The 27,101-nt window shown below is 43.6% G+C and overlaps 1 protein-coding gene across 1 annotated transcript in view; it reads left to right on the forward strand.

The window, feature by feature from the left end:
* Positions 1-7,235: 7,235 nt before the first annotated feature.
* Positions 7,236-27,101, forward strand: part of LOC140398057 (KAT8 regulatory NSL complex subunit 1-like) — a 272,866-nt gene continuing 253,000 nt past the window's right edge. The window contains exons 1-2 of the mRNA XM_072486269.1: positions 7,236-7,435; positions 16,458-16,599. Coding sequence (XP_072342370.1) covers positions 7,236-7,435; positions 16,458-16,599 — 342 coding nt within the window. The remainder of the gene's footprint in view (positions 7,436-16,457; positions 16,600-27,101) is intronic.

Consider the following 27,101-nt stretch of genomic DNA (forward strand, 5'->3'; position numbering starts at 1 on the left):
TTGTGGGTATCTGGGAGAAAGAGGTCTGTGAGAGGAGGGGAGTGTCTGGTCAGGGTGGGGGGGTGGGGCGGGGCCCATGAGGGGAGGGATGTGTGAGGTTTGGATCCTGTGAGGGGAGGGGCTAGGGAGGCGAGGGGGCCAGCTGGGTGAGGAGGGTTGTAGTCATGTCGCCCCTCTTTAAAACAAAAAGGGGCAGCATGGTAGCACAGTGGTTAGCACTGTTGCTTCACAGTTGCAAGGTCCCAGGTTCAAATCCTGACTTGGGTTACCGTCTGTGAGGAGTCTGCACGTTCTCCCCGTGTCTGCGTGGGTTTCCTCCGGGTGCTCCGGTTTCCTCCCACAGTCCAAAGATGTGCAGGTTAGGTGGATTAGCCATGCTAAATTGCTCTTAGTGTCCAAAAAAGGCTAGTTGGGGTTATGGGGATAGGGTGGAGCTGTGGGGATAGGGTGGAAGTGTGGACTTGGGTAGGGTGCTCTTTCCAAGGGCTGGTGCAGACTCGATGGGTCGAATGGCCTCCTTCTGTACTGTAAATTCTATGATTCTATAATTCTATGCAGCCGGCAATGCTTGAATCTCACACAGTATAAAAGTGGCTTGGGGATCCACAAATAACAAAGAAAAGTACAGCACAGGAACAGGCCCTTCGGCCCTCCAAGCCCGTGCCGACCATGCTGCCCGACTAAACTACAATCTTCTACACTTCCTGGGATATATAGTCTGTGGAAAGAGGGTAGAGGTCAAGGAATATTATAACTGTTCACCACTTTGGTCATTTTGCTGATGCTTGCTCTCATGCTTCATGGTTTCAGTCTGTTTGCCTCCTAGTAATGTATCTGAGTTTACGTTGGCCCAAAGCTGCTTGCTATCATCCATTTAAGACTACGATGGAACTCCTCAAATATTGAGCGTCATTGGCTTCCGCAGAACAATAAAAGTGGTAGCTGGTGACACAGTTTGTAAAGTAAAGTAATTAAGGGAGAGTAAATACTATACATCTGATTTTAAAATTCTCATTTCCTTTGGTCCCCACCAAAAATTGGTCACAGATGATGTCCCAGAGGGTTCAAGGACAGAATCAATTTAGCTAGGGATAGGGACCAAAAACGGTGCAATTACATTGCGATGATGCAAAACCTGAAAGTATTGTAAACTGAAGAGGACAGTGTAGAACTTCAAGTGGGCATAGACAAGTTAGTGGGTCGGCAGATAGGTGGCAGATAAAGTTTAATGTGGAGAAGTCTGAAGTGACTCGTTTAAGTAGGGAGAACATGGAGAAACAATATGAAATAAAGAATGAAATTCTAATGGGCTGCAGAAGCAGAGAGACGTTTGTGTATTGAAGTTGGCAGGACAGGAGGAGAGAGTGGTTAATAAAAGCTTATGGTATGGGTTCATTAATAGGAGCATAGAGTACAAGAGCAAGGAGGTTATGCTGACTTCATTCAAGACACTAGTTGGGCCTCAGCTAGAATATTGTGCACCGTATTGGGCGCAACACTATAGAAAGGATGTGAACACATTGGAGAGAGTGAAGAAGAAGTTTACAAGAATGGTTCCAGGGATGTGAAACTTCAGTTATGAGGGTGGGCTGGAGAGGTTGGGGCTGTTCTCCTTGGAGAGAAGAAGCTAAAAGGTGATTTGATAGAGATGTTAAAAATAGTGAGTGTGTTGGACAGAGTAGATGGGGAGGAATTGTTGCCACTCGTAAAATAACAAAACGAGAGGGGCACACGGATTTAAGGTAATTTGCAAATGAAACAAATGTGATGTAAGAAAAACAAAATTTCACACGAGTGGTTCGGGTCTGGAAAGCAGAGTCTAGAAGTGTGGTAGAGGCGGGTTCAATTGAGGCATTCAAGAGGGCAATAGATGTAGAAACAATGCAAGGGTATGGGGAAAAGGCAGGGGAATGGGAATGTGCCATAATGCTCATTGGAGAGCTGGTACAGGCACAATGGACCAAATGGCCTCCTGTGCTGTGATGATTGTGATTGTTCCTCTGTCAGCCTATATGTTGAATGCCTCATCATTCTTGATTTCAGTCATCATCACCACTTTGTTTTCTTCCCTTGCCTTTAAATTCATTGCCCTCTTGTTTTCTATCGTTATCCAAGACCATCCACTCAACTTTGCCATTGGCCATGGCACTTCTATGTCTTAATTATTGACGCAGCCTTGTCTCACCCTCCTCCCCATCCACCTCCACTTCCTTTCTTCTGTATCTGCCTCTCTAGGAAAATACCCCGCCTCATACTTTCAATTTCCTAACTCTAGCAGTTTTGGTCCTCCATTTGCCATGGAACTTTAGCTGTCAATTTGTTCAGCCACTCCCTTGTCTTTGCTTGTTGCCATTATAAGCAAAACCTTTAACCGATCTGATCCTGGTTCAGTTCCTGTTTTCACTCCCAAGTGTCAGAGCCACACAACTCATTTAACCATCTATCACTAGAACAGGCTAGATCACATCAAGCGGGCCTCAATCTCCACTCCCAAAGCCAACCACGCCTCCAGAATCATCCTATAAAACAATGACAAGCCCCAATTTTTTTTTCTCTTCCCAACTGTTGCCTTTGCATCCCCTGCCCTATTTCTCAGTCTTCACCCCAGCAAATGTGAGGAGTTAATGGGCTTCTTTGGCACAAACTTTGAGTCAGCCAGTTCAATCCCTTCCCCCTCATGCCCAGGACGAGCCATCCTCTTAACTCTTTCCTTTATTCCCTTTAGCCCTTTCTGATGATGAGCAGCACACCTTCATTTGAACAATCAGACTAAAGTTAATACTGAGTTTTTGACTTCATATGTTCTCATCACAAAGTCAGCTTTCTAATATCCTTGTGGTCTATCCCTCCCCTACTGATTACATCATCCATGCCTTTCGTCATTCCCCAGTGTTCTCCTGGCCAGCCTCCTATTTTCATTCCTCTATAAACTTCAGCTGGTCAAAACTGAGCTGCCCATAATGATCCTATTGCCCATCATTCTGATCCTTGTTAACTTACATTGACTCTGTTCCCTAAGCATTTAACTTATTTCCTGGCCTCACCTTGCCCTATGCCCAACCTCTTCCAGTACACAACACTTTTCAAACTCTTCTTCTGATTTTAGCCTGGTTTGCACTCTCTTTAGTACTTGGGGCCCCATGCTGTGGCACACTTCCCTAAGTTGTTCAGCTTTGGGACCCTCAGAAACCTGCTATTTAAAACTTTTGGTTGCCTGATTGTGATCTTTGATCAGGCACCCCATTTGTTGAGAATGAATTTGGAACACCTTGCGATGTCTTTGTACATCAATGGTGCTATCTAAATTTAAGTCGTTATTGACCTGGGACCTGATTCATGATACTGTCAAGTTGCTCAGCAGCAGCATTTTTGGACCTCAGGACCATTTACCACTGTCAACATAGTCTGTGATTACTGATGATTTTAGTTGGCTGGAAGAAATAATCGCCATTAAGCGTGAAACTTCACCGTAGCCACTTGCCTCATTCTCTGTTCCCTTGTTGATCTTTATTATCTTGTTGCTACGGGCAGCAAACCTACAGTTAATATTTCTGAGAGAAAAAACATGACAATTACACGGAGGCAAACAGGATCATATTCTTCGTTCTGTGATGGAGAATTATTGGATTGTTGCTGTTCTAGCAGGGTTGCATTTGGTCCTGAGCAGGTGATTTTCTGTTAGATTTTTCTATTTAATGAGGCTAAAACATGCTGCCATGCAACAGCTTGGAGTTGGTATTCTCCGTATCTGAGCAAGTCTGAGGGCTGTTTTTTCTCTCAGTGATTCAGCAATGTATCAGGGGCCAAAATGTGCCTTTTGTCAGATAACCTGTGTTTGCACATTAAGCTGACATTGTGTTTTGCTGTTGAAAGCAGAATAATTGGTTGTTGATGAGCTGAACAAGCACATGGTGAGTGACAATCTTGTTTCATGCTTGTATGCTTTTTCATATTGCAGCCAAATAGCTAATAGTTCTCTTCCTTCATAAATACACATCAAAAATTCATAGTAATGTTATAGAGCTGTTTCATTAAACATGAAAGTTCATGGAAAAGGGCAACATTGTGTTTGCGCAAGCTAACTTTGCAGCTGAAGAGTTGGATGATACTTTAATACACCACATGTTCGCACGCAACTGAACCACTTTCAAAATTATATATCCTACTTCCACTTAGTTTATAGAGACTGATACGAAGTGATAGAGGGAGGAAGGAGTGATGGAGAGGATGTGGCCAAAGGCCTCGGAGGCTGCTGAAAATGGGCTTTGGCCAGGACTCTGGAATAGATCTGGAGTGGAGAGGACCAGGAAAGGGTTCTGAAGAGGTGGAACAGAGAGAGGGATACTATACAGGAGCAGAGAATATGACTATATCAGGCGTGTGTTCTAAATGTGTTTGGGACAAAAAATTTTTCTTGAATACAATCATTGATTGCTTTATAATAATCACTTATTGTCGCAAGTAGGCTTCAATGAAGTTACTGTGAAAAGCCCCTAATCGCCACATTCCGGCGTCTGTTCGGGGAGGCTGGTACGGGAATTGAACCCGCGCTGCTGGCCTTGTTCTGCCTTACAAGCCAGCTGATTAGCCCACTGTGCTAAACCAGTGGCCCTTTGGTGGGACTCAATAAAACATTGTGTTCAGTTACTGGGTTATATTCTGGCACCAACACTGGTATATTCCTGTCTTCGCTGTTGTCATATGCCTTCAGGCCATTAACAGAGGGTGTCTTATGTAACACCAGGATTGACAGAAAGCTGTTCAACATTGTTCGCTTGAGATCCAAGAAAGGTGTGCCGAGTCCTCGGAGAGTTGCTGCATGCTGAAGATGCTGGAGGAACATTCCTTGCCAAGCAGCACCTTCAGCCAACTGGCAGACTCTCACGGCTGTAAAGAGTTTGGTTTGATTATCAACATCAGGAAAGCAAATGTCCAAAATGTTTCTATACCACCATCTATTAGCACTGATAACGTGATGCTGAAGGTTGTTGATAGAATCATAGAATTTACAGTGCATAAGGAGGCCATTCGGCCCATCAGGTCTGCACTGGCTGTCGGAAAGAGCACTCTACTTAAGCCCACACCTTAACCCCATCCACGTAACCCAGTAACCCCACCTAACCTTTTTTTGGACACTAAGGGCAATTTAGCATGGCCAATTCACCTATCCTGCACATCTGTGTGATGGACTGTGGGAGGAAACCAGAGCACCCAGAGGAAACCCATGCAGACACGGGGAGAACGTGCAGACTCTGCACAGACAGCGACCCAAGCTGGGAATCTAATCTGGGACCCTGGAGCTGTGAAGCGACAGTGCTAACCACTGTGGTACCACTCCATTTCACATAGCTCGGCTCTGTGGAGTAATCTGTCGCTTGGTGCTGAAAGAAACATGCATTACAAAAGCTGCAGCTGTTATGTCCAAGCTAAATAAGGGTGTATGGCACAACAGCAAGCTGACCAAGAACATCAAACTGACAGTCATCCAAGCCGAAAGACTGGAGTTGGATGATCAGCCATCATCATTATGAATGGTGGAACAGGTTCGAAGGGCTAAATGGTTTATTCCTGCACCCATTTTTCCCCATGTTTTTATCCTCTACACTGGTGAGGAGTTTGCTAGATTTACAGGAAATTTCGCGAAAAGTCTAAAGGGGTATCAGTTTCACTCCCTCAGACATATCGTTGGTATCTCTTGAAAGGACAAGGTTACCAACGTGGAGGTCCAGCATTGCTAGTTCCATCAATTTACACTCCTTTCTTAGCCAATGACGTCCGCACTAGCTCGGTTATGTTCATCGGATGGGTGACTGCTGTATGCTCAAAGACCTGCTGTATGGTGAACTAGCCACTGGTTCAATACCTCCAGGGTGTCCCATATCTACACAGGGGCACCTACAAGCATGATATGAAGATGATGAACATTGACACTAATTACAGCGAGGCGGTTGCTGGTAGCCATGAAATCTGCAGGCAGACTATTTGGAAGTGCATTTGAAGAAAAGATCAAAAACAAAATGTTCAGCTGGCTGAGGAGAGGATCCATAGAAAAGAAGTGGCCAGTGAATCATGCACCTTCTCAGCCCACTGTCTTCCTCTGCCGAAAATTCAGCAAAGATTGCCATGCCAGAGTGGAGCTCTTGGGCTACACCAGGCAATGCTGAACATAAAGTTGTGCACCACATCTCAAACCATGGCCTTGGGTAATGGAAAGCTATCACCACCTGCTTTCTTGGAATGGTGATAAATGACCCGATGGACACAGTTCAACCATTTGACTCTGTCGAATGCTCGCTTGTCAACCAAAGTGCTCTTTTCATGTATACTTTACTATTTTTCCTGTTCAAATATTTAGTCAATTCCCCTTAAATTATTATAGTCCCTGTTTCATCCAGGATAAAATATTCCATGTTCTCATAACCATCGATGTCTAAACACTTGCATATTTATTTGAATCAGTAATATTAACCCAGGTTGATGATCGCCCTGTTATCAAGGGGCATTATAATATTGAAATACATTTTTTTTTACACAGGTTGGTCACAGCTGATGCTTGTTTCCTATTTTTGCTATTGTTTTTTTTCTGATTGACTCATAGTCACAACTTGTTTATATACTCACTTTGATAGAAGTGTGTGACTTACAGGATCAGAGCTTGCTAATTAAACTCCAGATTTACTGTAACATCTTTCTAACAGGAGAACTCCATAGATTGGCTGCTGCAGTGATCTCATTGCCTGCTCCTTAATTTTGCAAACTTCACATTCAGAATTCTACTACCTCCCTGAAGACGCTCCGATTATGGCAGTACGTAGCACAGTGGTTAGCACTGTTGCTTCACAGCGCCAGGGACCCAGGTTCGATTTCCACTTGGATCACTGTGCGGAGTCTGCATGTTCTCCCCGTGAGTGCGTGGGTTGCTTCAGCCACTTCGGTTTCCTCCCACAAGTCCCGAAAGACGTGCTTGTTAGGTGAATTGGGCATTCTGAATTCTCCCTCGGTGTACCCGAACAGGTGCAGGAGTGTGGAGACTCGGGGATTTTCACGTAACTTCATTGCAGTATTAATATAAGCCTACTTGTGACACTTGTAAAGATTATTAATGTCCCTAACAGGTTTGAGTGTCTCCCTCTTAGCCCAGTCAATCGGCTTTAAGCTGGATTTTGACAATTTTGACTGGGCTTGTGCTGATAGAGCATGCCCTCTAGTATGTGGCATAAACCATTTTAGTGGAGATGGTGAACAGAGGCCAGTTCCTTTCTTGGAGAACAATTTACCTGGCCGCTGTCAAATCACTCCTGGTGTCATTAGCAAAGGTCGGGACCTGGTCATCTGTTTGCCTGGTGCTTTTGCAAACCAGTAGCATATATGCTGAGGAAAGTGTTATGATTTCGGAATGGTTTTCCTCTCCAGTTGTTTACATGTGCAAGATGTGGTATGTTTGACATAGTTCTGACTGGTGGTAAGGTAAAGAGAATTGATTTTCCGTGTTAACATTTTTGTTAAAACTAACAGTACATTGCAAAGACATCCCAGATTCCGGTGTGTAAATCTTCTGCTATCCTTTCGTTTTCTGTGCTCGAGTTAATAGTATATATAATTCAAACTCTAGTACTAGTTGATGGGCCTCTCATTGTTGATTGAATTGAAATTCAGCCCATAAGTTACCTTCTTTGAAATTGAGGGTCTTACTTATTATCCGCAGAACAGTCTGCCACCTAGTGCAACTGGCATTCGATCACTTCCTGATAAAGCAGGGAATAAGATGGAGATGCAAAAGGGTGGTAAAAATTAACATATAAAACAGAATGGACTGCATGACTTTTCTGTTCTGAATTTTTTATTTTGCACTGGGCAGTTTAAAGGTTCACAATGTCTCAAGGCACACAGTCCTTCACAGGTGCAAGTTTTTGAGATCTTTCCATGTGTGGAAATTTTTGGTTTCTCACAGTAGTGTCGGTGAGATCCAGGAACTTGTTTCACAAGGAATTGGCGTGAATCTGTGTCAATGTTAGAGGTGAAAATATTCACACAAAGGCCTGAGTATAAGTTTTTAAAAAAGCAGTATATTGTATCAGAATTCTGGGGGCAAGGCCTGAGACTCCGCAGCATTTGACAGCACCTTTTCTCACTTGAGCTAAGGCTCACACGGTATAATATACAGATTCAAGGAGCGGAATTAGTTGTATTCTCATTTACATACAATCTATCAACTATATTCGCGTCACACTTAATTATATGCAGTCAATCAATTTTCCTAGCATCCCAGTTATCACATATATGGTTAAAGTGGGTGTTGTCTTACCCGCTCCTAACTTCATACAGAAGTCATTCAAAACTAACATAATGATGTCCTGTCTGCAACTGGGGTCCTTGATCTTATCAAGGACACATAGCCTTTCTTGTTCGGGCAGCACGGTAGCACAAGTGACTAGCACTGGGTCCCAGGTTCGATTCCCCACTGGGTCACTGTCTGTGCGTAGTCTGCACGTTCTCCCCGTGTCTGCATGGGTTTCCTCCGGGTGCTCCGGTTTCCTCCCACAGTCCAAAGACGTGCAGGTTAGGTGGATTGGCCATGCTAAATTGCCCTTAGTGTCCAAAAAAGGTTAGAAGGGGTTATTGGGTTACCGGGATAGGGTGGAAGTGAGGGCTTAAGTGGGGCGGTGCAGACTCGATGGGCTGAATGACATCCTCCTGCACTGTATGTTCTATGAAGCATTTATCAACGGCTGGTGAAATACTCCCTAGGTTCTCATGAGGTAGTTTACACAATTTGTAACTTATTTTTAAAGGTAAGTAGCTAGTTCAGCCATTTTGTGTCTTTAGTATTGCTAAAATAGTTAACAGCCATTTTGTGTCCTTTCTGATATTAACAAGCATTATGTATACACTATCTATTTCTACAAATTGCCTCTTCGAAACATGCATCTAAGCCAATGAGTACCTTTTGTCTCATCAGAACTATTCAAAAGTAATATAGGAGCACAAATGTCGTTACAGGGCCACCTATAATTTATATCATAGTCCAGTATCACAAAATGCCCTCCAACACTCCCTTCTTCTGGTCATGGAAGATGTTTACAGAACTCCAGCTGACCACAATGAAATGATACGAGGGCTGCAGTGTGTGTAGCAAAGATATATGGCCTTTGGGGTATGTAACCTCCCAGATGTTCCGTATGTACACCGTGCATGTGATTCAAAGATCACCCCTCAAACGAATCCATGTATGTCACATTTAATGTCTTGATGTCAATCATTCCTGCCTCCCTGACGATCTCTGCTGTCTGTCATTAAATGATGTTATTCATAGCAGTTTTCAAGTAAGCTCATCTAACAGTCCCACACTCTCTGCCACCAACTTTCACTCTGAAGTAGTTCCTCTGTTGATTTTTTTTCAAAGCAAAGTTTTTTAGTTAACTGGTGGTAAAGCTTAACTGATGGACTGATCTTGAGTCTTCGTTCCCTCAGAGTTTCTGCAAGATGTGGGACCATCTCTGGCTATTTATATTCCTAACTCAAATGATCCTTGTTAGGCCTATAGTGGTGGGCCTAAGGGGTACAAAAGTTATAGCGATAGGAGATTACGGTGGCGGAGACGCAGTATTTCTTTTCCCCCGTAAACTTAAAATGCATGAGGGCAGGTGTAATCTCTAAGACACAACCATGAGTTCTGATTAACCCACATTCGTCCAACTCTCCCTATCCCACTGGGTGGGGGGCAACGTGAGGGAGATCCCATATATTATCCCTGCGTATAGCAGAGGTCTCGATGACATAGTACCTGAGGGAGGTGTTAGCCTGTACGATTCCAATGTCCTCTAGTTGGTTGAGGGTATGGCCCTGAGTCCGGTGTGATGATAGGGATCATCAGGACCACCTCTACCCCCGTTATCTCGTCCATTTTGCAGGCCGGGATCGCTGAGTATACTCTGGTTACTCCCTTCAGAGTACGGTTGTCCAGCGTCCCTTGTCATTTGGCTAGCTTAGCCAGTTGCGGGCTGTCTATTCAATCAGGCACCTCCCCCCTTTAGATCGGATCAAGGTTGTGGCTTAGCTGCCCCTGTCAGAGCCTTCCAGCTGCCTCCCTTTCTTGGTCGATGAGTTTGTTAATTAATGTTGAATGTCTTAGTGTGTGTCCCTAACAATTGTTACGGGCGAGGTGTTTTCAGAACCCCAAAATGTATCATGAAGTTCAACCAACCTCTCCCTTTAATGGATTTGTTGCTTTTCCTAGCACACGGCTTTTTCCCCCGAGGTGTGGGATTACAATTATGGACACGTGGGTTTTTAAACACAAAACACTGTTTATTCCATGAACTCAACTTAACATCTTAAATAAACATTGGATCTCTTAACACCCCTTACTTCAAAGATAACTCAGAAAATATTGCAACAGTAAATAATTCCTTAAAATTTTCCTTCAAACTTCCAAGAGACTTAACACCTTTAAACAGTATCACATCAGGTTAAAGGATATATTTTTTTCTGTAGAATGGCAGAGATATATATGCTTGGTTGACTTCAGCTCCAGCGCCTTGCTTTCTTCCTGCACTCTCTGGAAACACATAAACACACCCAAGCTGCTTTCTCAAACTGGCTTTCTCCCTTCAAGCAACTCACAGCAAACCAGAACTTCTCAAGCTGTTGTCTAAAACTGGCTTTCTCCTTTTAATCAGCTCACAGCAAAACAGCCAGGCACTTTTAAACTGCTCTCAGCAAAACCAGCCAGGCACTTTTCAAACTGCAAAATGGCTGAGCTCCACACACTCTATGACATCACTGTTTTCTTAAAGGTACATTGCTTAAACATCCAGTTCTTAAAGGTACTCTCACATGACATAAACATCCAGTTCTTAAAGGTGCTTTCACATGACACACTGTTGTCCTATTCAATTGTATATCCAGGCCCTCTTCCCCAAGCTGGCTAGACCTTTCTCTGCTTTCCCTAATATTCTCTTCCTTATTCCTGTAAGTTGTTCCACCTTCGCATTTAACCTTTGTATGTTTCGTGACTTTACCATAGAGGTTTCTGTGTTGAGTCATGTCATTGCATCATTGATTATGCCTCTTCTAACCCTGTGTAGGTTGTCATGCCCTCAAAATCTAGTGGCACCTGTGTCATTGGCAGCCTGCTTCATAACAACCTTACTTAAAACACTATACATATTTATTTCATATTATAAACAATACCGGAAGCGCGAGAAGTACAGACACAAGTTGTATACGCATCCGATGTCTTTCCCCGAATGTAGCTGCAGCCAAGCATTAAAATAAGTTGTATCATTGTTGCAGTCTCTGGCTGCTGGAATGCACATCCCGCCAATAAAATTATATAGTTCATATAGCTACGTTCATCCTGTGTTTTTTGTGAAATCAGTGATGTTCCTGCGCTTTTAAGTGCTTGTAGTTGTTCTGAGATCTCAAGAGCCATCACGAGTCCCCACAGCTGCTGCTGTCGTTCCAGCCTTTCTTGAATGTTTAACCTAAAAATTTAAAGGAAAAGTGTCCTGGTCGTCACGTGTTGGATGCAACCTTCTCATATCTATTTTCCTTGTGGTTAAGCGGCCAATTCTGTTGCGCTTGAACCCGACCTTGACGTGCTTTTGCCTGGTTAATTAGCCAGTTTACAATAACTCAATTATCTCAAATTCCTGAAGCTACTGCAAATATTGTGCCACTTGTAGTTACTTGTAAAGTAAAACACAAAAGATCCATTCTGCATGGGGCAGAGTGGGTTAACTAATCTGAATATATCTTGACAATTCAAAACTTAAGATTTGTAAGCTCCAATTAAAAATACATCTTCAGCTATTTTTTTTATTACTTGATCAGAATTACAAAGCCAGAGCTCAGAGTGTGGGCAGGGGCAAACCCCTAATCCAGCTCCTTGCCTGCTCCAAAAACAAATTCAACTGAATCCAAATTCATGGTCCTCACAAGAGGCATTAACAAGCACGGGTCAATTCTCTGCTGGTTTGAAAAGTGGGTGGAGTAAAAGTTGGATTGCTGCCAAATTCCCGTTATCAAGTGTCTTAGAATGATGTGTTCTCTTGGAATATAGATCTGCTTCTAATCAGAGTTGTGTGTATTTTTTAAAAACAACAGCTTCCACATTGTCAGAAGTTTTAATTTCCAAGCTAAATTTAAACATTTATTTTAAAATATCAAACACAATAACTCATTGAATATATGACTAAACCAATTTTGCGCTGTATCTTGGTTCTCCACCAGACATCATTTTGTCACCACCCTTCTTGTGTTTAAACAAGAAACATGATCATGGACACATTTTATTTACCCATCTGTCCTTTACACTTAATTCTGCAATCTCAGAATTAATACATCTGCGTTGTGTCAGGGAAGTTTTAACCCTGAACTAATGAAACACCGGCTTGGTAATATGCATATGTATTTCAACTGTCATATGTATTTCAACTATCCTAACTTCCAATGAACACCATAAAACTAATAATTTCTTATTCTTACGTACGTGATTAAAAATCCTCGTGTATCAAAATTGCCCTGGAAATGTCAATGATAACCTTTGAAAAGAAAAATTTGTTAATTACACTCAAACTATGATCTTTAAATCACAATGTCAGACGACACACAAATATCACCACACTCACAAAGGAAACCTAGCACACCAGTGCTTTAACCAAAACAAGTTCAGTAAAAATCCTTCTGGAGCCTATTCTAAAGTTGCAGATTATAAACTCTAGGTTAAACCTCAAAAGATCAATCTTAGCAGAGAGATATTAACATTCACAGACCAAACACACACATTCTCCCAGGTCGCAAATATCAGAGTTAACTGTTAGCCCTCTCTCATGGCTACAGATTCTCAAAGAGACAGCAGTTTCACAATTGCTTAATTAATATACTGAACAAAATCTTCCATTCTCCTTCGTCATAAAACTTTCTGTTATTCCATTTAAGTCAATTTCCACTGATTGATTTTATAGGCATTAGCTATTCTGAGAGACGTATATTTTTTTGTGCAGATGACCTGCTTGCTGAAATGGTAATATTTTGTACAGAATCGAAGGAGGCGGAGAACTTGGAATGATGCCATATGCGTCAGTTTATTCTTTCCTTTAATGTTACTCAAAGTTCGTTCTTGTTCTTTAAACTGAATTAAATTTTCAATGTTCGCTGTTTAACCAATGTTTGAAAGAAATATTACTGGGTGGGTGTTTATTTTTTTGATTTTTTTTTTTCTCCTTTGGACGTGTCTAAACTTGTAGTTAATTTAAAATGTCCATTCCCAGAGAGTCTGTTTCTTCCCCTCTCCATGAGACATTCCAGGACAGTCCTTAGCCATAATTGTAGCGGTTTCCTGTGATTCTTTGCCAGTTTGCACAATCTGTGCTGCCGCCATCTTTTCTCGCTTTATTGCTATGCTTAAAATAATTTGTTGTGAATGTGGGAGAATGAGAGCTCAATTCCTTTAAACTAGCCTGTTTTCAAATGGTGTGAAGGCTTTATATTTGTCATTTACATTATTTTTTTTTTAAATTTAGAGTACCCAATTCATTTTTTTCCAATTAAGGGGCAATTTAGCGTAGCCAATCCACCTATCTTACACATCTTTTTGGGTTGTGGGGGCGAATCCCACACAAACACGGGGAGAATGTGCAAACTCCGCACGGACAGTGACCCAGAGCCGGGATTGAACCAGGGACTTCGGCGCCGTGAGGCCACAGTGCAAACCCACTGCGCCACCGTGCTGCCCATCATTTACATTATTAGCGTAACACGGCACGAGGGTGCACTTAATTTCTGTCTTTTGTTGTTCTGACTGGTGAACTAAGATGACTCCTGCTTTATTTGTCTTATTCTCGCTTCTGTGTATCTCACCATTTTCTCTGTTCTACAGGGGCTGCGTCGGGATCCCATCCATCCTTGATCATTGTTTTTTTTGTACCAAAGTATTTTGCTCTTACCCAAACGCCAGACTCATGGATCCCGGGGGCCCCCAGAAAAGCGGCCTCATGCCTCTCTTTTCAATGATGTGTTAACTGTATCGTCTCTATCACCTGCGTATCCGGTGAGCCTAGGCGACGGTGCTCAGAGGCTTTTACCTACTGTCGTCTCCCGTAGGGTGGAGGTCCTGTCGCTTGGCACTGTGTCACAAGAAATTTTGCGACCCCGTTATTCACTCAACAGTCTGTGTGTCTCGGATTCCCAACTAACTCTGGCCGTCACGTGAGAGCTCAATTGCCCCCTTAATCCAGGCTTAGCATGGGTCCTCGTGCAGCCAGTTAGTACTAAAGAAAACGGTATGGCGGACCAACAAAACAAACCCCCCCCCCCCCCCCCCCCCCCCCCCCCAAAAAATTTTTAAACTGAGTCTTTTACTCACTTGGCCTTGATACCAGATTCATTGGATGCTGCTTCGCCGTCCGTCCGTCTCGCTGTGTGACTCTAATTTCTGGTTTGACTACTCGCCTTGTCCACCAGCTCGAGCGGCGTCCGGCTCAGCAACATCCTGCCGACTAAGCCAAATGTCAGAGGTGAGAATATTCACACGAAGGACTGAGTATAAGTATTTTAAAAAAGCAGTATATTCTGGGAGGAAAGGCCTGAGACTCCGCAGCCTTTGACAGCACCTTTTCTCACTTGAGCTAAGGCTTAATATACAGATTCAAGGGGCGGAATTAGGTGTATTCTCATTTACATACAATCAATGAACTATATTCGCGTCACACTTCATTACATGCAGTCAATTAATTTTCCTAGCATCCCAGTTATCACATATATAGTTAAAGTGGGTGTTGTCTTACCCGCTCCTAACTTCATACAGAAGTCATTCAAAATTAACATAATGATGTCCTGTCTGCAACTGGGGTCCTTGATCTTATCAAGGATACATAGCATTTCTTGTTCTGGGAAGCTGTTATCAGCGGCTGTTGAAATACTCCCTAGGTTCTTATGAGGTAGTTTACATAATTTGTAACTTATTTTTAAAGGAAAGTGGCTAGTTCAGCCGTTTTGTGTCTTTAGTATTGCTAAAATAGTTAACAGCCATTTTGTGTCCTTTCTGATATTAACAAGCATAGTGTAAACACTATCTGTTTCTACAAATTGCCTCTTCTAAATAGGCATCTAAGCCAATGAGTACCTTTTGTCGCATCAGAACTATTCAAAAGTAATATAGGAGCACAAATGTCGTTACAGGGCCACCTATAATTTATATCATAGTCCAGTATCAGCCCTCCAACAGTCACCCTCTCACCTTTCATGCTCAAAAGCTTTCTGCTGCCCTTTTCCCGTGTAAAATCACTTTCCCGAGGGAAATAATAATAAAAAATATTTGCTTATTGTCACAAGTAGGCTTCAATGAAGTTACTGTTAAAAGCCCCTAGTCGCCACATTCCGGCGCATGTTCGGAGAGGCCGGTACAGGAATTGAACCCGCGCTGCTGGCATTGTTCTGCATTACAAGCCAGCTGTTTAGCCCACTGTGCTAAACCAGCCCCTCGTATTGTGTGAAATTGGGGATGGGCAATAAATGCTGACCTTGAAGCAATGTTTATGTTATATGGATGAATTTAAGAAAAAAGAATTGGGCTGAGTCTAAGCCTCGTTTTTATAGCCCAAAGGAATGCCATTCTTTTGGGACTTTTTGCAAGAGAAATCTGCATTATTACATTCCCTTTCCTGTCAATTTTACAATTTTCAAATGCCTTTTGTCTGCCCGATTTAAAAGCTGCTGCAGATCCTGCTGCAATATAGGTAGAACATTTTATTTGCAAGCAATCTCTTGGGGCTGGTTTAGCAGAGGGCTAAATCGCTGGCTTTTAAAGCAGACCAAGGGAGGCCAGCAGCACGGTTGAATTCCCGTACCAGCCTCCCCGAACAGGTGCCGGAATGTGGCGACAAGGGGCTTTTCACAGTAACTTCGTTTGAAGCCTACTTGTGACAATAAGCGATTTACAATTAATCAAATGTTGTCATAAGCTCCTCCCAATGGCATTCTTTTGCAGTTTTATCCTGCCACTCTTAAAGACGTATATTCCAGCCATTTACTTCCTTTAAAGCTTTGCTGTTTAATGTTTGTCTTTCCCCTTTTATCCCATCCAGATTTTCTCACCCAACATTGAATTTCATCTGACATATATCTGTCCAATCTACTAAATTTTCTTGTTTTCCTAAAATCACTTAAGTCCTCTTCAATTAGTCATGTTCCCTATTTTTGCCATGTGCGACTTTTAATTTCCCCTTTGCCATAGTTGATATCTGAGGTGACATTGTTGTTGGAACCTTCCATTCAGGACAAGAGGAACAACAACAATTTGACAACATTGGGTATGTGTTTCGGATTATGAATATTTGAAGTTGAATAACAGTTGTGTTCGTCACCGATCAGCTGTGGGGTAGTGCCTGAATTCTTTGAGTCTCCCTGATTTGCAGTATAATATGTAACCATTTGTGTTTGTTTTTCATTTGCAGGTTGCAGCGCTCAGAATGGCGCTGGGCAATCGAACGGGCTGCAATTGTGAGTCGCTGGAACTGGCTGCAGGCTCATGTGTCAGATTTGGAGTATCGCATCCGCCAACAGACAGACATTTACAGGCAAATCCGTGCCAATAAGGTCAGTGCAACAGCAAGTAATTGCAAAGAGCACTTGTGTGTGCAGAGTCTTTAAGGCCCTTGTTTTTGGTAATATTATGGTCTGCAAATGTATACAAAGTTGAACATTTGAGGATTTTGTATATATTTATCTAACCATACGTACAAGAGAATTTTGTTTTTCTGCATGTTTCCAAACCAAAAGGAAGGGAGCAAAAATAAGTAAAATACTGCAGATACTGGAATCCGAAACAAGAACAGAGAATGCTGGAAAAACTCGGCAGGTCTATTTCGAGTCCGTCTGAATCATTAACTCTGTTTTCTTTCCCTACAGATGCTGCCAGACCTGATTTTTTTTCCCAGCATTTAGTGTTCTTGTTAAGGAAGGGAGCAATGCAAAGGGAGTATTTTGGAACCCGTTATTATAATGTGATCAGTTTTAGAGTAATTATGGAAAAAAATGATCAACATCTAAATGAAATACTACTTAAGTGGAGCAAGCTAATTTTAGAAAGCTGAAATAACATCTGTCCCAGGTGAATTGGAATCAAAGGTTGGCATGCAAACTGGTATTTGAACAATGAAAGGAAGGCAAAATAGAGAGAATTCGGGTATAGAATTTGCACATTTCTGCAAGGGAGAAAGGAAGGGCATTCAAATCTGAGTTTGCATGATAACTAAATATGTAGAGATTAAAATGAAACCGAAAAACACGTGACAATGACAAGTGCGGATGATATGAAATTTGGTGAGGTGGTAAATAGCGAGGAGGATAGCCTTCGATTACAGGAGGATATAGACGGGCTGATAAGTGGCAAATGAAATTCAATCCGGACAAAGTGTGAGGTGATGCGCTTGGGCAGGACAAACAAGGCAAGGGAATACAGGATAAACAGCAGGACCCCGGGAAGCACTGAGGATCAGAGGGATCTTGGTGTGCATGTACACTGGTCCCTTAAGGTAGCAGAGCAGGTGGATACAGTGGTTAAGAACGTATATGGCATACTTGCCTTTATTAGCTGAGGCATAGTGTTTAAGAGCAGGGAAGTTATGCTGGAACCGTATAAAATGTTGGTTAGACCACAGCTAGAGTACTGTGTGCAGTTCTGGAATCCATATTGCAGGAGGCAAAGGGTGCAGAGGAGATTTACCACTATGTTGCCTGAGCTGTAGTGTGTTAGTTCTGAAGAGAGATTGGATAGATTGGGATTGTTTTCCTTGGAGAAGAGGAAACTGAGATGGTTGAGATGTATGGAATTATGAAGGGCATAGAGAGTAGACAGGAACTTTTCCCCTTGGTTGGAGGGGGGGGGTCAATGACCAGGGGGAATAGATTTAAGGTAAGGGCTTTAGAGGGGATGTGAGGAAAGACCTTTTTACCCAGAGGATGGTGGATGTTTGGAATTCGTTGCCTGAAAGGGTGGTGGAGGCAGAGACCTTCATTACATTGAAGAAGTATTTAGATGAGCACTTGTGATCTCAGAGCATTCAAGGTTATGAGCCAAGTGCTGGAAAATGGGATTAAAACAGTTCGGTAGTTGTTTTTGACTGGCACAGACACGATGGGCTGAAGTGCCCTTTCTGTGCAGTATGATTCTATGACTCTATGTTACAGACAGTTGGGAACCATGCTAGAGTAAAAGTGCAAGGGCAATTTTATTTTCAGAAAAGGAATAATTGAGACAAAGAGAAATTGAGGATAGATTACGGGTCTTTATTTATGAAGATGCGAGTTGTGAAAGCTTAGCCAGAGCAAGGTGATAATCTTGAAGTAGAGGACGTGGCTGATGATGAATGCTTTGTCTTTGTCTCAATGTCACAGAAAAGAAGGATGTCGTGGGGATAGTGTCTTTGATGTTAGTTAAATGGTTGCTCAATCTAAATGGGATTAATTTTAGATTGGTGAAGGAAGCAAAGGTGGGATTTCATAGGCTCTGGCCAAAATCTCCTAATTATCACTTGATATGAGGTGGTGCCAGAGAATCTAGCAAATTAAGGCTAATTAGCCCTGTGGTGGGTAACTGTTGGAAAAGTATGTGTTAATAAACACCAACACAGATTTGTATTTGACTCACTGAATTCTTTCAGGTAATGGAGAGGGTTGATGAGGGTGGTACAATTGATGTGCATAGGGACTTTCAAGAGGCGTTTGATAAAGCATCACGAGTAGATTTGACAGCAAAACTGAAGCCCCAGGGACAGTGGCAGTATGGATACAACATGAACCAGAGAGTAGAGGCAAATGGTTATTTTTCAAGCTAGAAGGATGTGGAGTTGCTGGCGATGGACTGGGGTGAGCACAGTAAGAAGTCTTACAACACCAGGTTAAAGACCAATAGGTTTGTTTCGAATCACTAGCTTTCGGAGCACAGCTCCTTCCTCGAGTGAATGAAGTGGTGGGTTCCAGAAACATATAGACAAAGTCAAAGATGCAAGACGATACTTTGAATATGAGTATTTGCAGGTAATTAAGTCTTTCCAGGTCCACATGAAGCAACTGGAGAGAGGGATAATCACAGGTTAAACAGGTGTGAATTGTTCTCCAAGGTGGCCTTCAGGACACGCGACAACGCAGAATTGCCGAGCAGAAACTGATAGCCAAGTTCCGCACACATGAGTCCAGCCTCAACTGTGACCTTGGATTCATGTCGCATTACATTCACCCCCCCACCATCTGGCCTGGGCTTGCAAAATCCTACCAACTGTTAATTCACCCCCCCCCCCCCCCCCCCCCCCCCCCCCCCGGGGTCCAGCTCTACATTCCCCACCCCAAAAGCCACCCGCTTATTAACCAGAATCGCCACCCCCGTTTTGACGTCTAACCCCGAATGAAACACTTGCTCAACTCATCCCTTCCTTAGTCTAATCTGGTCCCCCACCTTCAAATGTGTCTCCTGCAGCATGGCCACATCTGCCTTCTGTTGCCTCAAATGCGCGAACACACGAGTCTTCTTGACTGGCACATTCAGTCCCCGAACGTTCCACGTGGCCAGCCTGGTCGGTGGGGCTCGGGCAACTGCCGTCATCAATCCTCCTCCACTTTGTAAGTCCCTTCCCCGTCAGCAATACTGCCCCCCCCCTCACTGAACTTCAGCTCATCCCCCACTGCGCTTCCGTGAACTAGCCTGGCTGCCCCCGCCACTGGCGCCTAGTATTATACCCCCCCCCCCCCCAGCTGATTCCCCCCCCCCCCCCCAAACCACCACTCAAACCCTAGTGCAAATAATCAAGACAAAGGCAAGAAGTAAAAACAAAGAATCTCTCCCAAGGCACTAACACAGAGACCCAGCCCTCATAAATTTAAGGTGAAATAGGAGGGATATCAGAGGTAGGTTCTTTACCCAGAGAGTAGTGGGGGCATGGAATGCACTGCCTGTGGAAGTAGTTGAGTCAGAAACATTAGGGACCTTCAAGCAGCTACTGGATAGGTACATGGATTAAGATAAAATGATATGGTGTAGATTTATTTGTTCTTAAGGGCGGCACGGTAGCATTGTGGATAGCACAATTGCTTCACAGCTCCAGGGTCCCAGGTTCGATTCCGACTTGGGTCGCTGTCTGTGCGGAGTCTGCGCGTCCTCCCTGTGTCTGCGTGGGTTTCCTCCGGGTGCTCCGGTTTCCTCCCACGGTCCAAAGATGTGCAAGGTGGGTGGATTGGCCATGATAAGTTGCCCTTAGTGTCCAAAATTGCCCTTGGTGCTGGGTGGAGGTGTTGAGTTTGGGTAGGGTGCTCTTTCCAAGAGCCGGTGCAGACTCAGGGGGCCGAATGGCCTCCTTCTGCACTGTAAATTCAATGATAATCTATGATTAATCTAGGACAAAGGTTCGGCACAACATTGTGGGCTGAAGGGCCTGTTCTGTGCTGTATTTTTTATGTTCTATGTTCATCCCTTAACAAAGAAGGGTAAACGGGCATAAAGCCAAAAAACAGAAAAAAGAAAAACAAACACCAAAAACGAAGTTTTTCGCTATACAGTACATTCATTCCACTTCTCTTCCATCAAAGTTCAAAGACTTCCTTCTCCTGCCAGTCCATTCTCTTTCATGAAATCCACTGCCTCCTCCGCCAAACCAAACCAAAGTATAACTCCCGGCCCCCATAGGCCACCCATAGGCAAGCCGGGTACAGTAGTCTGAGCTTTACGCCCTTCTTGTCTTTATTAAAGCTTGCCCTCCTCTTTGCCAGCTCTGCCCCCAGGTCCTGGTACACACGGATCTCGCCACCTTCCCAAGTGCAATGTCTCGTCTGTCTGGCCCACCTTATGGTACGTTCCTTATCAAGGAACCAATGCAACCACACCACCATTGACCTCGGCGGCTCTCCCCCCGGGGCTTGTGCATCAGCGACCTTTGGGCTCGATCTACCTCTAAAGCACCTTCCCCAAGCAGTTCCTCCAGCATCTTCCCGATGTATGCATCCGCATCCGTTCCTTCGCTCCCCTCCGGCAGACCCACAATCTGAATGTTCTGCCTACGAGATCGTTTCTCCAGGTCCTCCACTTTCTCCAGCAGCCCTCCTGCTGGTCTTGCATCAGTCCCATCTCCGTGGCCATTGAGGCAGACTGTTCTTCATGCCAGCTCCTCCAACCTCTGGATCGGCTGTCCCTAGGTTGCCAGTCTCATCTCAATGCGATCAACCACCGCCTTGATCAAGTCCACCGCCCGGGCCAGGTCCTCCGAACTTTCCTTGCTGTTGGGTGAACTTCTCATTCAAGAAGCTCACCAGCTACTCCGTCGACCACTGAGTGGCCCACCGCCATCTCCGAGTGTTGCCAGCACCTCACCCGTCTCAACCAACTGATTTGCTCTTTTCCGTCGCTCCATAGACTAGGGGGTCGATCTCTTCTCACACTTCTATACCTTTTTCCTCCAAACTTCCCGCTGCAAACCGGGGTAAAGGCCACGAAAAGACCGCCACGAGTGGGAGCTACCGTATATGCAACCACTCACTCCATGGCCGCCATCGGAAGTCGACCACTGCTCTTTTTGAAATACATTCATGACGTTGACTTGGATATAGAAGGCATAATTTCAGTGTTTGCAGATGACATGAAGTTCAAAAATGTTATGAACAACAGTAAGATTGCAACAGACTTGAGGAGGATAATTGAAATGGGCAGGCACGTGGTAGATTAATTTTAGTCTTGACAACTGTGAAGTGATACTATTTTTTTCAGAAGAATGAAGAGAGGTAATATATGGTCTTGATGGAGTAAATGAGAACGGTTATCCAGTAGGAGAAGGGTCGTTAACTAGAGGACACCGATTTAATGTCATCAGTGTTTTTATAAAAAAAAAAGAGGCAAAATGAGGAAGAGAAAAGTACAAGAAGTTTCTGCCAGTGGTTGGAGAAGAATCGATTGAGAGCTGGCTAAGTACTTGGAGCAAAGAGCGAGGCGAGGGATTAATTAGATAGCAAGCTGGTCAAGGCTCTGAGTGGAATGACGACCTGCTGAGCGCGCTCATTCTACAATTCACTGGAACTGACAGTGTTGCAGTGTTTTCCACTCTGATTTTAATAATGTGGGCTGAAAGCGATTTTTCAGTGCTCAGCAAAGGTTTATACCAACAAAAAGGAAGGACGGTAGAAAGAAGGAAAATCGACTGTGGATATCGAAGGAAACAAGGGAGTATCAAATTGAAGGAAAAAGCATACAAAGTGGCAAAGATTAGTGGGAGACTAGAGGACTGGGAAATCTTTAGGGGGCAACAGAAAGCTACGAAAAAAGCGATAAAGAAGAGTAAGATAGATTATGAGAGTAAACTTGCTCAGAGTATAAAAACGGATCGTAAAAGTTTCTACAAATATATAAAACAAAAACGAGTGGCTAAGGTAAATATTGATCCTTTAGAGGATGAGAAGGGAGATTTAATAATGGGAGATGAGGAAATTGCTGAGGAACTGAACAGGTTTTTTGGGTGGTTCTTCACAGTGGAAGACACAAATAACATGCCAGTGACTGACAGAAATGAGGCTATGACAGGTGAGGACCTTGAGAGGATTGTTATCACTAAGGTAGTGATGGGCAAGCTAATGGGGCTAAAGGTAGACACGTCGCCTGGCCCTGATGGAATGCATCCCAGAGTGCTAAAAGAGATGACTAGGGAAATTGCAAATGCACTAGTGATAATTCACCAAAATTCACTAGACTCTGGGGTGGTCCCGGCGGATTGGAAATTAGCAAACGTGACACCACTGCTTAAAAAAGGAGGTAGGCAGAAAGCGGGTAATTATAGGCCAGTGAGCTTAACTTCGGTAGTAGGTAAGATGCTGGAATCTATCATCAAGGAAGAAATAGCGAGGCATCTGGATGGAAATTGTCCCATTGGACAGACGCAGCATGGGTTCATAAAGGGTAGGTCATGCCTAACTAATTTAGTGGAATTTTTTGAGGGCATTACCAGTGCAGTAGATAACGGGGAGCCAGTGGATGTGGTATATCTGGATTTCCAGAAATCCTTTGACAAGGTGCCACACAAAAGGTTGCCACGTAAGATGAAGGTGCATGGCATTAAGGGTAAAGTCGTAGCATGGATAGAGGATTGGTTGATGAATAGAAAGCAAAGAGTAGGGATTAATGGGTGTTTCTCTGGTTGGCAATCAGTAGCTAGTGGTGTCCCTCAGGGATCAGTTGTGTTCAGTTTTGGTCTCCTTACTTGAGAAAGGACGTACTGGCACTGGAGGGTGTGCAGAGGAGATTCACTAGGTTAATCCCAGAGCTGAAGGGGTTGGATTATGAGGAGAGGTTGAATAGACTGGGACTGTACTCGTTGGAATTTAGAAGGATGAGGGGGGATCTTATAGAAACATATAAAATTATGAAGGGAATAGATGGGATAGATGCGGGCAAGTTGTTTCCATTGACGGGTGAAAGCAGAACTAGGGGGCATAGCCTCAAAATAAGGGGAAGTAGATTTAGGACTGAGTTTAGGAGGAACTTCTTCACCCTATGGAATTCCTTGCCCAGTGAAGCAGTAGAGGCTCCTTCGTTAAATGTTTTTAAGATAAAGATAGATAGTTTTTTGAAGAATAAAGGAATTAAGGGTGATGATGTTCGGGCCGGAAAGTGGAGCTGAGTCCACAAAAGATCAGCCATGATCTCATTGAATGGCGGAGCAGGCTTGAGGGGCCAGATGGCCTACTCCTGTTCCTAGTTCTTATGTTCTTATGAAATGGTCCTGGTTACAAGATTCGATGGTAGAAAATTAAATTTGAGGCGCTGTGTTTTGAGTGCAACACAAGAGTGGATGCAAACTCACAATATGCTGCCCCAGGTTCTGCTGATGCACTCAACCCTGCAACATAACTGACATTCTGTCCTTTGAATTGCTAATTTTTAAGAATTGTTTAGATTATTTGGAAAAGTGGTGTGAAAATGTTGGTCTTTCAGGGTGGACTAAATTGATAACTGCAGATGTAGTCCAGTATTCTGATCCATGTTTAAATGAAGTGATCTCTGGCAAGTGTTGAAGTACATAGCAAAAAGAATTTGAGAGTGATTTCAGGGCAGTGAGCTGTTGCAAGAGCTGCCTAAATCTGAAACTCATTGATATGTGACCCTGATCCTTTGTCTGTATGTATATACCTAAACAGTCATTTAAAAAGCGCCCAAATGTAAGTGGTTGAAAGGAAATGTTCGTGGGCGTCACGGTAGCACAATGGTTAGCACGGTTACTTCACAGCTCCAGGGTCCCAGGTTCGATTCCCGGCTTGGGTCTCTGTCTGTGCGGAGTCTATACGTTCTCCCCGTGTGTGCGTGGGTTTCCTCCAGGTGCTCCGCCCTCCCACAGTCCAAAGATGTGCAGGTTAGATAGATTGGCCACCACGAAATTCAGGGGATTTGGATTTGCTTTTGACTTTATTCCAGAAACAATAATAAAGCAGACAAATGTATGTGGTTGAATGGAAATCGGTCCTGGAGAATAGAATTAGCTCAGTGTTTATTCCTAGGCTAGGAGGAACTTTATATTCAGAATATTCTGCTGTACTCTTTTATTCTGTGGTGTTCTAGTTGGTGAGTTTTATTGCTGCACCCATTAGCTCATTGCTAATAAGAAATTTGCTATAAATGTGGTATTGCCGTGGTAGTTGGGCCCTGGTAGAATTCTAATATTCTTGTTACAGTCAGGAGAGAGACAGGAAAATTCCTACTTTCCTCTCACCAATAGTCCGTAAGCAGTGTTTCGAATTTTTAAAGAATGCTGTGGCATGTTTTCCCAAAATTTGTGATCCAATTTACTAATAAATCACAGAAAACTTGCATTATGTTTTTAAAAATTCATTTCTGGGATATGGGCATCGTTGGCTCGACCAGCATTTATTGTTCATCCCTAATTGCCCTTGAGCAGGTGGTGGTGAGCTGCCTTCTTGAACCACTGCAGTCCATTGATGTAGGTACACCCACAGTGCTGTTAGGGAAGGAGCTCTTGGATTTTGACCCAGAGACAGTGAAGCAACAGCGATGTATTTCTGATCAGGATGGTGTGTGTCTTAGAAATATACAAAATAGGAGCAGAAGTACGCAATTCAGCCCTTCAAGCCTGCTCCGCCATTGAATCAGATTCTGACTGATCTCTTCCAGGTCTCAAATCCGCCTCCCTATTACCCATATCCATTTTAACCTGTTCTTTAAAATCTGAAATGTATCTATCTCCTCCTTGAAACCATTTAATGACTCTGATTCCACCCCACTATGGGGCAGCAAGTTCGCCACTCTTGGCGAGAAGTAGTTCCTCCTCATCTCCGTAAATCCACCACCTCTCATCCTATATCTGTGACCTCTTGTTATAGATTACCCTACAAGGGGGAACCTTTGGTCTATGTTTACTTTATCGATCCCTTTTAGTATCTTGTATACCTCGATCAGATCCCCTCTCATCCTTCTGAACTCCAGCGAATATATGCTCAAATGGTTTAATCTCTCCTCATATGTCAACCCTTTAGTTCCCGGAATCAGTCTGGTGAATCTCCTCTGAACTGCCTCAAATAAGGATACCAAAATTGGACACACTACACCAGATGTGGTCTCATCAACACCCTATACAATTGCAACAACACTTCTGTACTTATATACTCCAGCCCTTTGGCAATGCACGCTAAAATTCCATTTGCCTTTTTAATTACATCCTGCACCTACATACCGACTTTCTGCGATTCATGAACAAAGACACCCAGATCCCTTTGCCCAGACGCATTTTGAATCTACTTTCCATTTAGATAATTTGCCTTCCTATTTTTTCGGCTGGATAACCTCACACTTATTTACATTAAACGCCATCTGCCAAATTTGGCCGAATCTCCGGAGCCTATCTGCCTTTTAACTCCTCTTCACAGCCTGCTTTCTCACCTATTTTAGTATCATCCACAAATATCTTTATGTTACACTCTGCCCATGCTTGCAGATCATTTATATAGATTGTGAACAATTGAGGTCCGAGGACTGACCCCTGCGGCACCCCACCAGTTACAGTTCGCCAGCCAGAGAAGGATCCATATACCCGACCCTCTGCTTTCTGTCAGTCACCTAATCTAGCACTCTAAACTCAATCCCTTGCGATCTCACCATCTGGATCAGTCTCTTATGCGCATCTTGTCAAATGCTATATCCTTTGATCCCCTTTGTCCCAAGTGCTATATCTAACTGCTTCTTGAAAACATACAATGTTTTCTGTGGTAATGAATTCCACAGGCTTACCACTCTGGATGAAGAAATTTCTCCTCATTTCTGTCCTAAATGGTCTACCCGGTATCCTCAAACCTGGTTTGGGCACCCCCACCATTGGGAACGTCCTTCTTGCATCTACCCTGTCGAGTCCTGTTATAATTTTATAGGTTTCTATGAGATCCCCCCCCCTCATTCTTCTGAACTCAGCGAATACAATCCTAACCGACTCAATCTCTCCTCGTACGTCAGTCCCGTCATCCCAGCAATCAGTCTGGTAAACCTTCTCTGCACTCCCTCTAGAGCAAAAACTTCCTTCCTCCGATAATGAGACCAAAACAGCACACAGGAGTTCCAGGAGTGGCCTCACCAAGGTCCTGTATAATTGCAGCAAGACATTTGCTTTCTTTCCTGCCTGCTTCACCTGCATGTTTCAGTGACTGGTGTACAAGGACATCCTGGTTTTGTTGCACATTCCCCTCTCCTAATTTATGGCTATTCAGTTAATAGTCTGCTTCTCGTTTTTACTACCAAAGTGGGTAACCTCGCATTTCTCCAAATTATGCTGCATTTGCCATTAATTTACCCACTCACTCAACTTGTCCAAATCACACTGAAGGATCCTTGCATCCTCCTCACAGTTCACCCTTCCACCTAACTTTGTGACATCAGCAAATATGGATGTGTTATATTTCATTCCCTCATCCAAATCATTAATATCTACTACGAATCGCTGGGGTTGGAGGGAAACCTGGAGGTGGTGATGTTCCCATGCATTTGCCTAGGTGATAGAGCTGTGGGTTTCAAAGGGGCTGAGTTGCTGCAGTGCATCTGGTAGATGGTACACACTGCTGGCACTCTG

The sequence above is a fragment of the Scyliorhinus torazame genome, chromosome 21 (assembly GCF_047496885.1).
Source record: "Scyliorhinus torazame isolate Kashiwa2021f chromosome 21, sScyTor2.1, whole genome shotgun sequence".
Taxonomy (NCBI): Eukaryota; Metazoa; Chordata; class Chondrichthyes; order Carcharhiniformes; family Scyliorhinidae; genus Scyliorhinus; species Scyliorhinus torazame.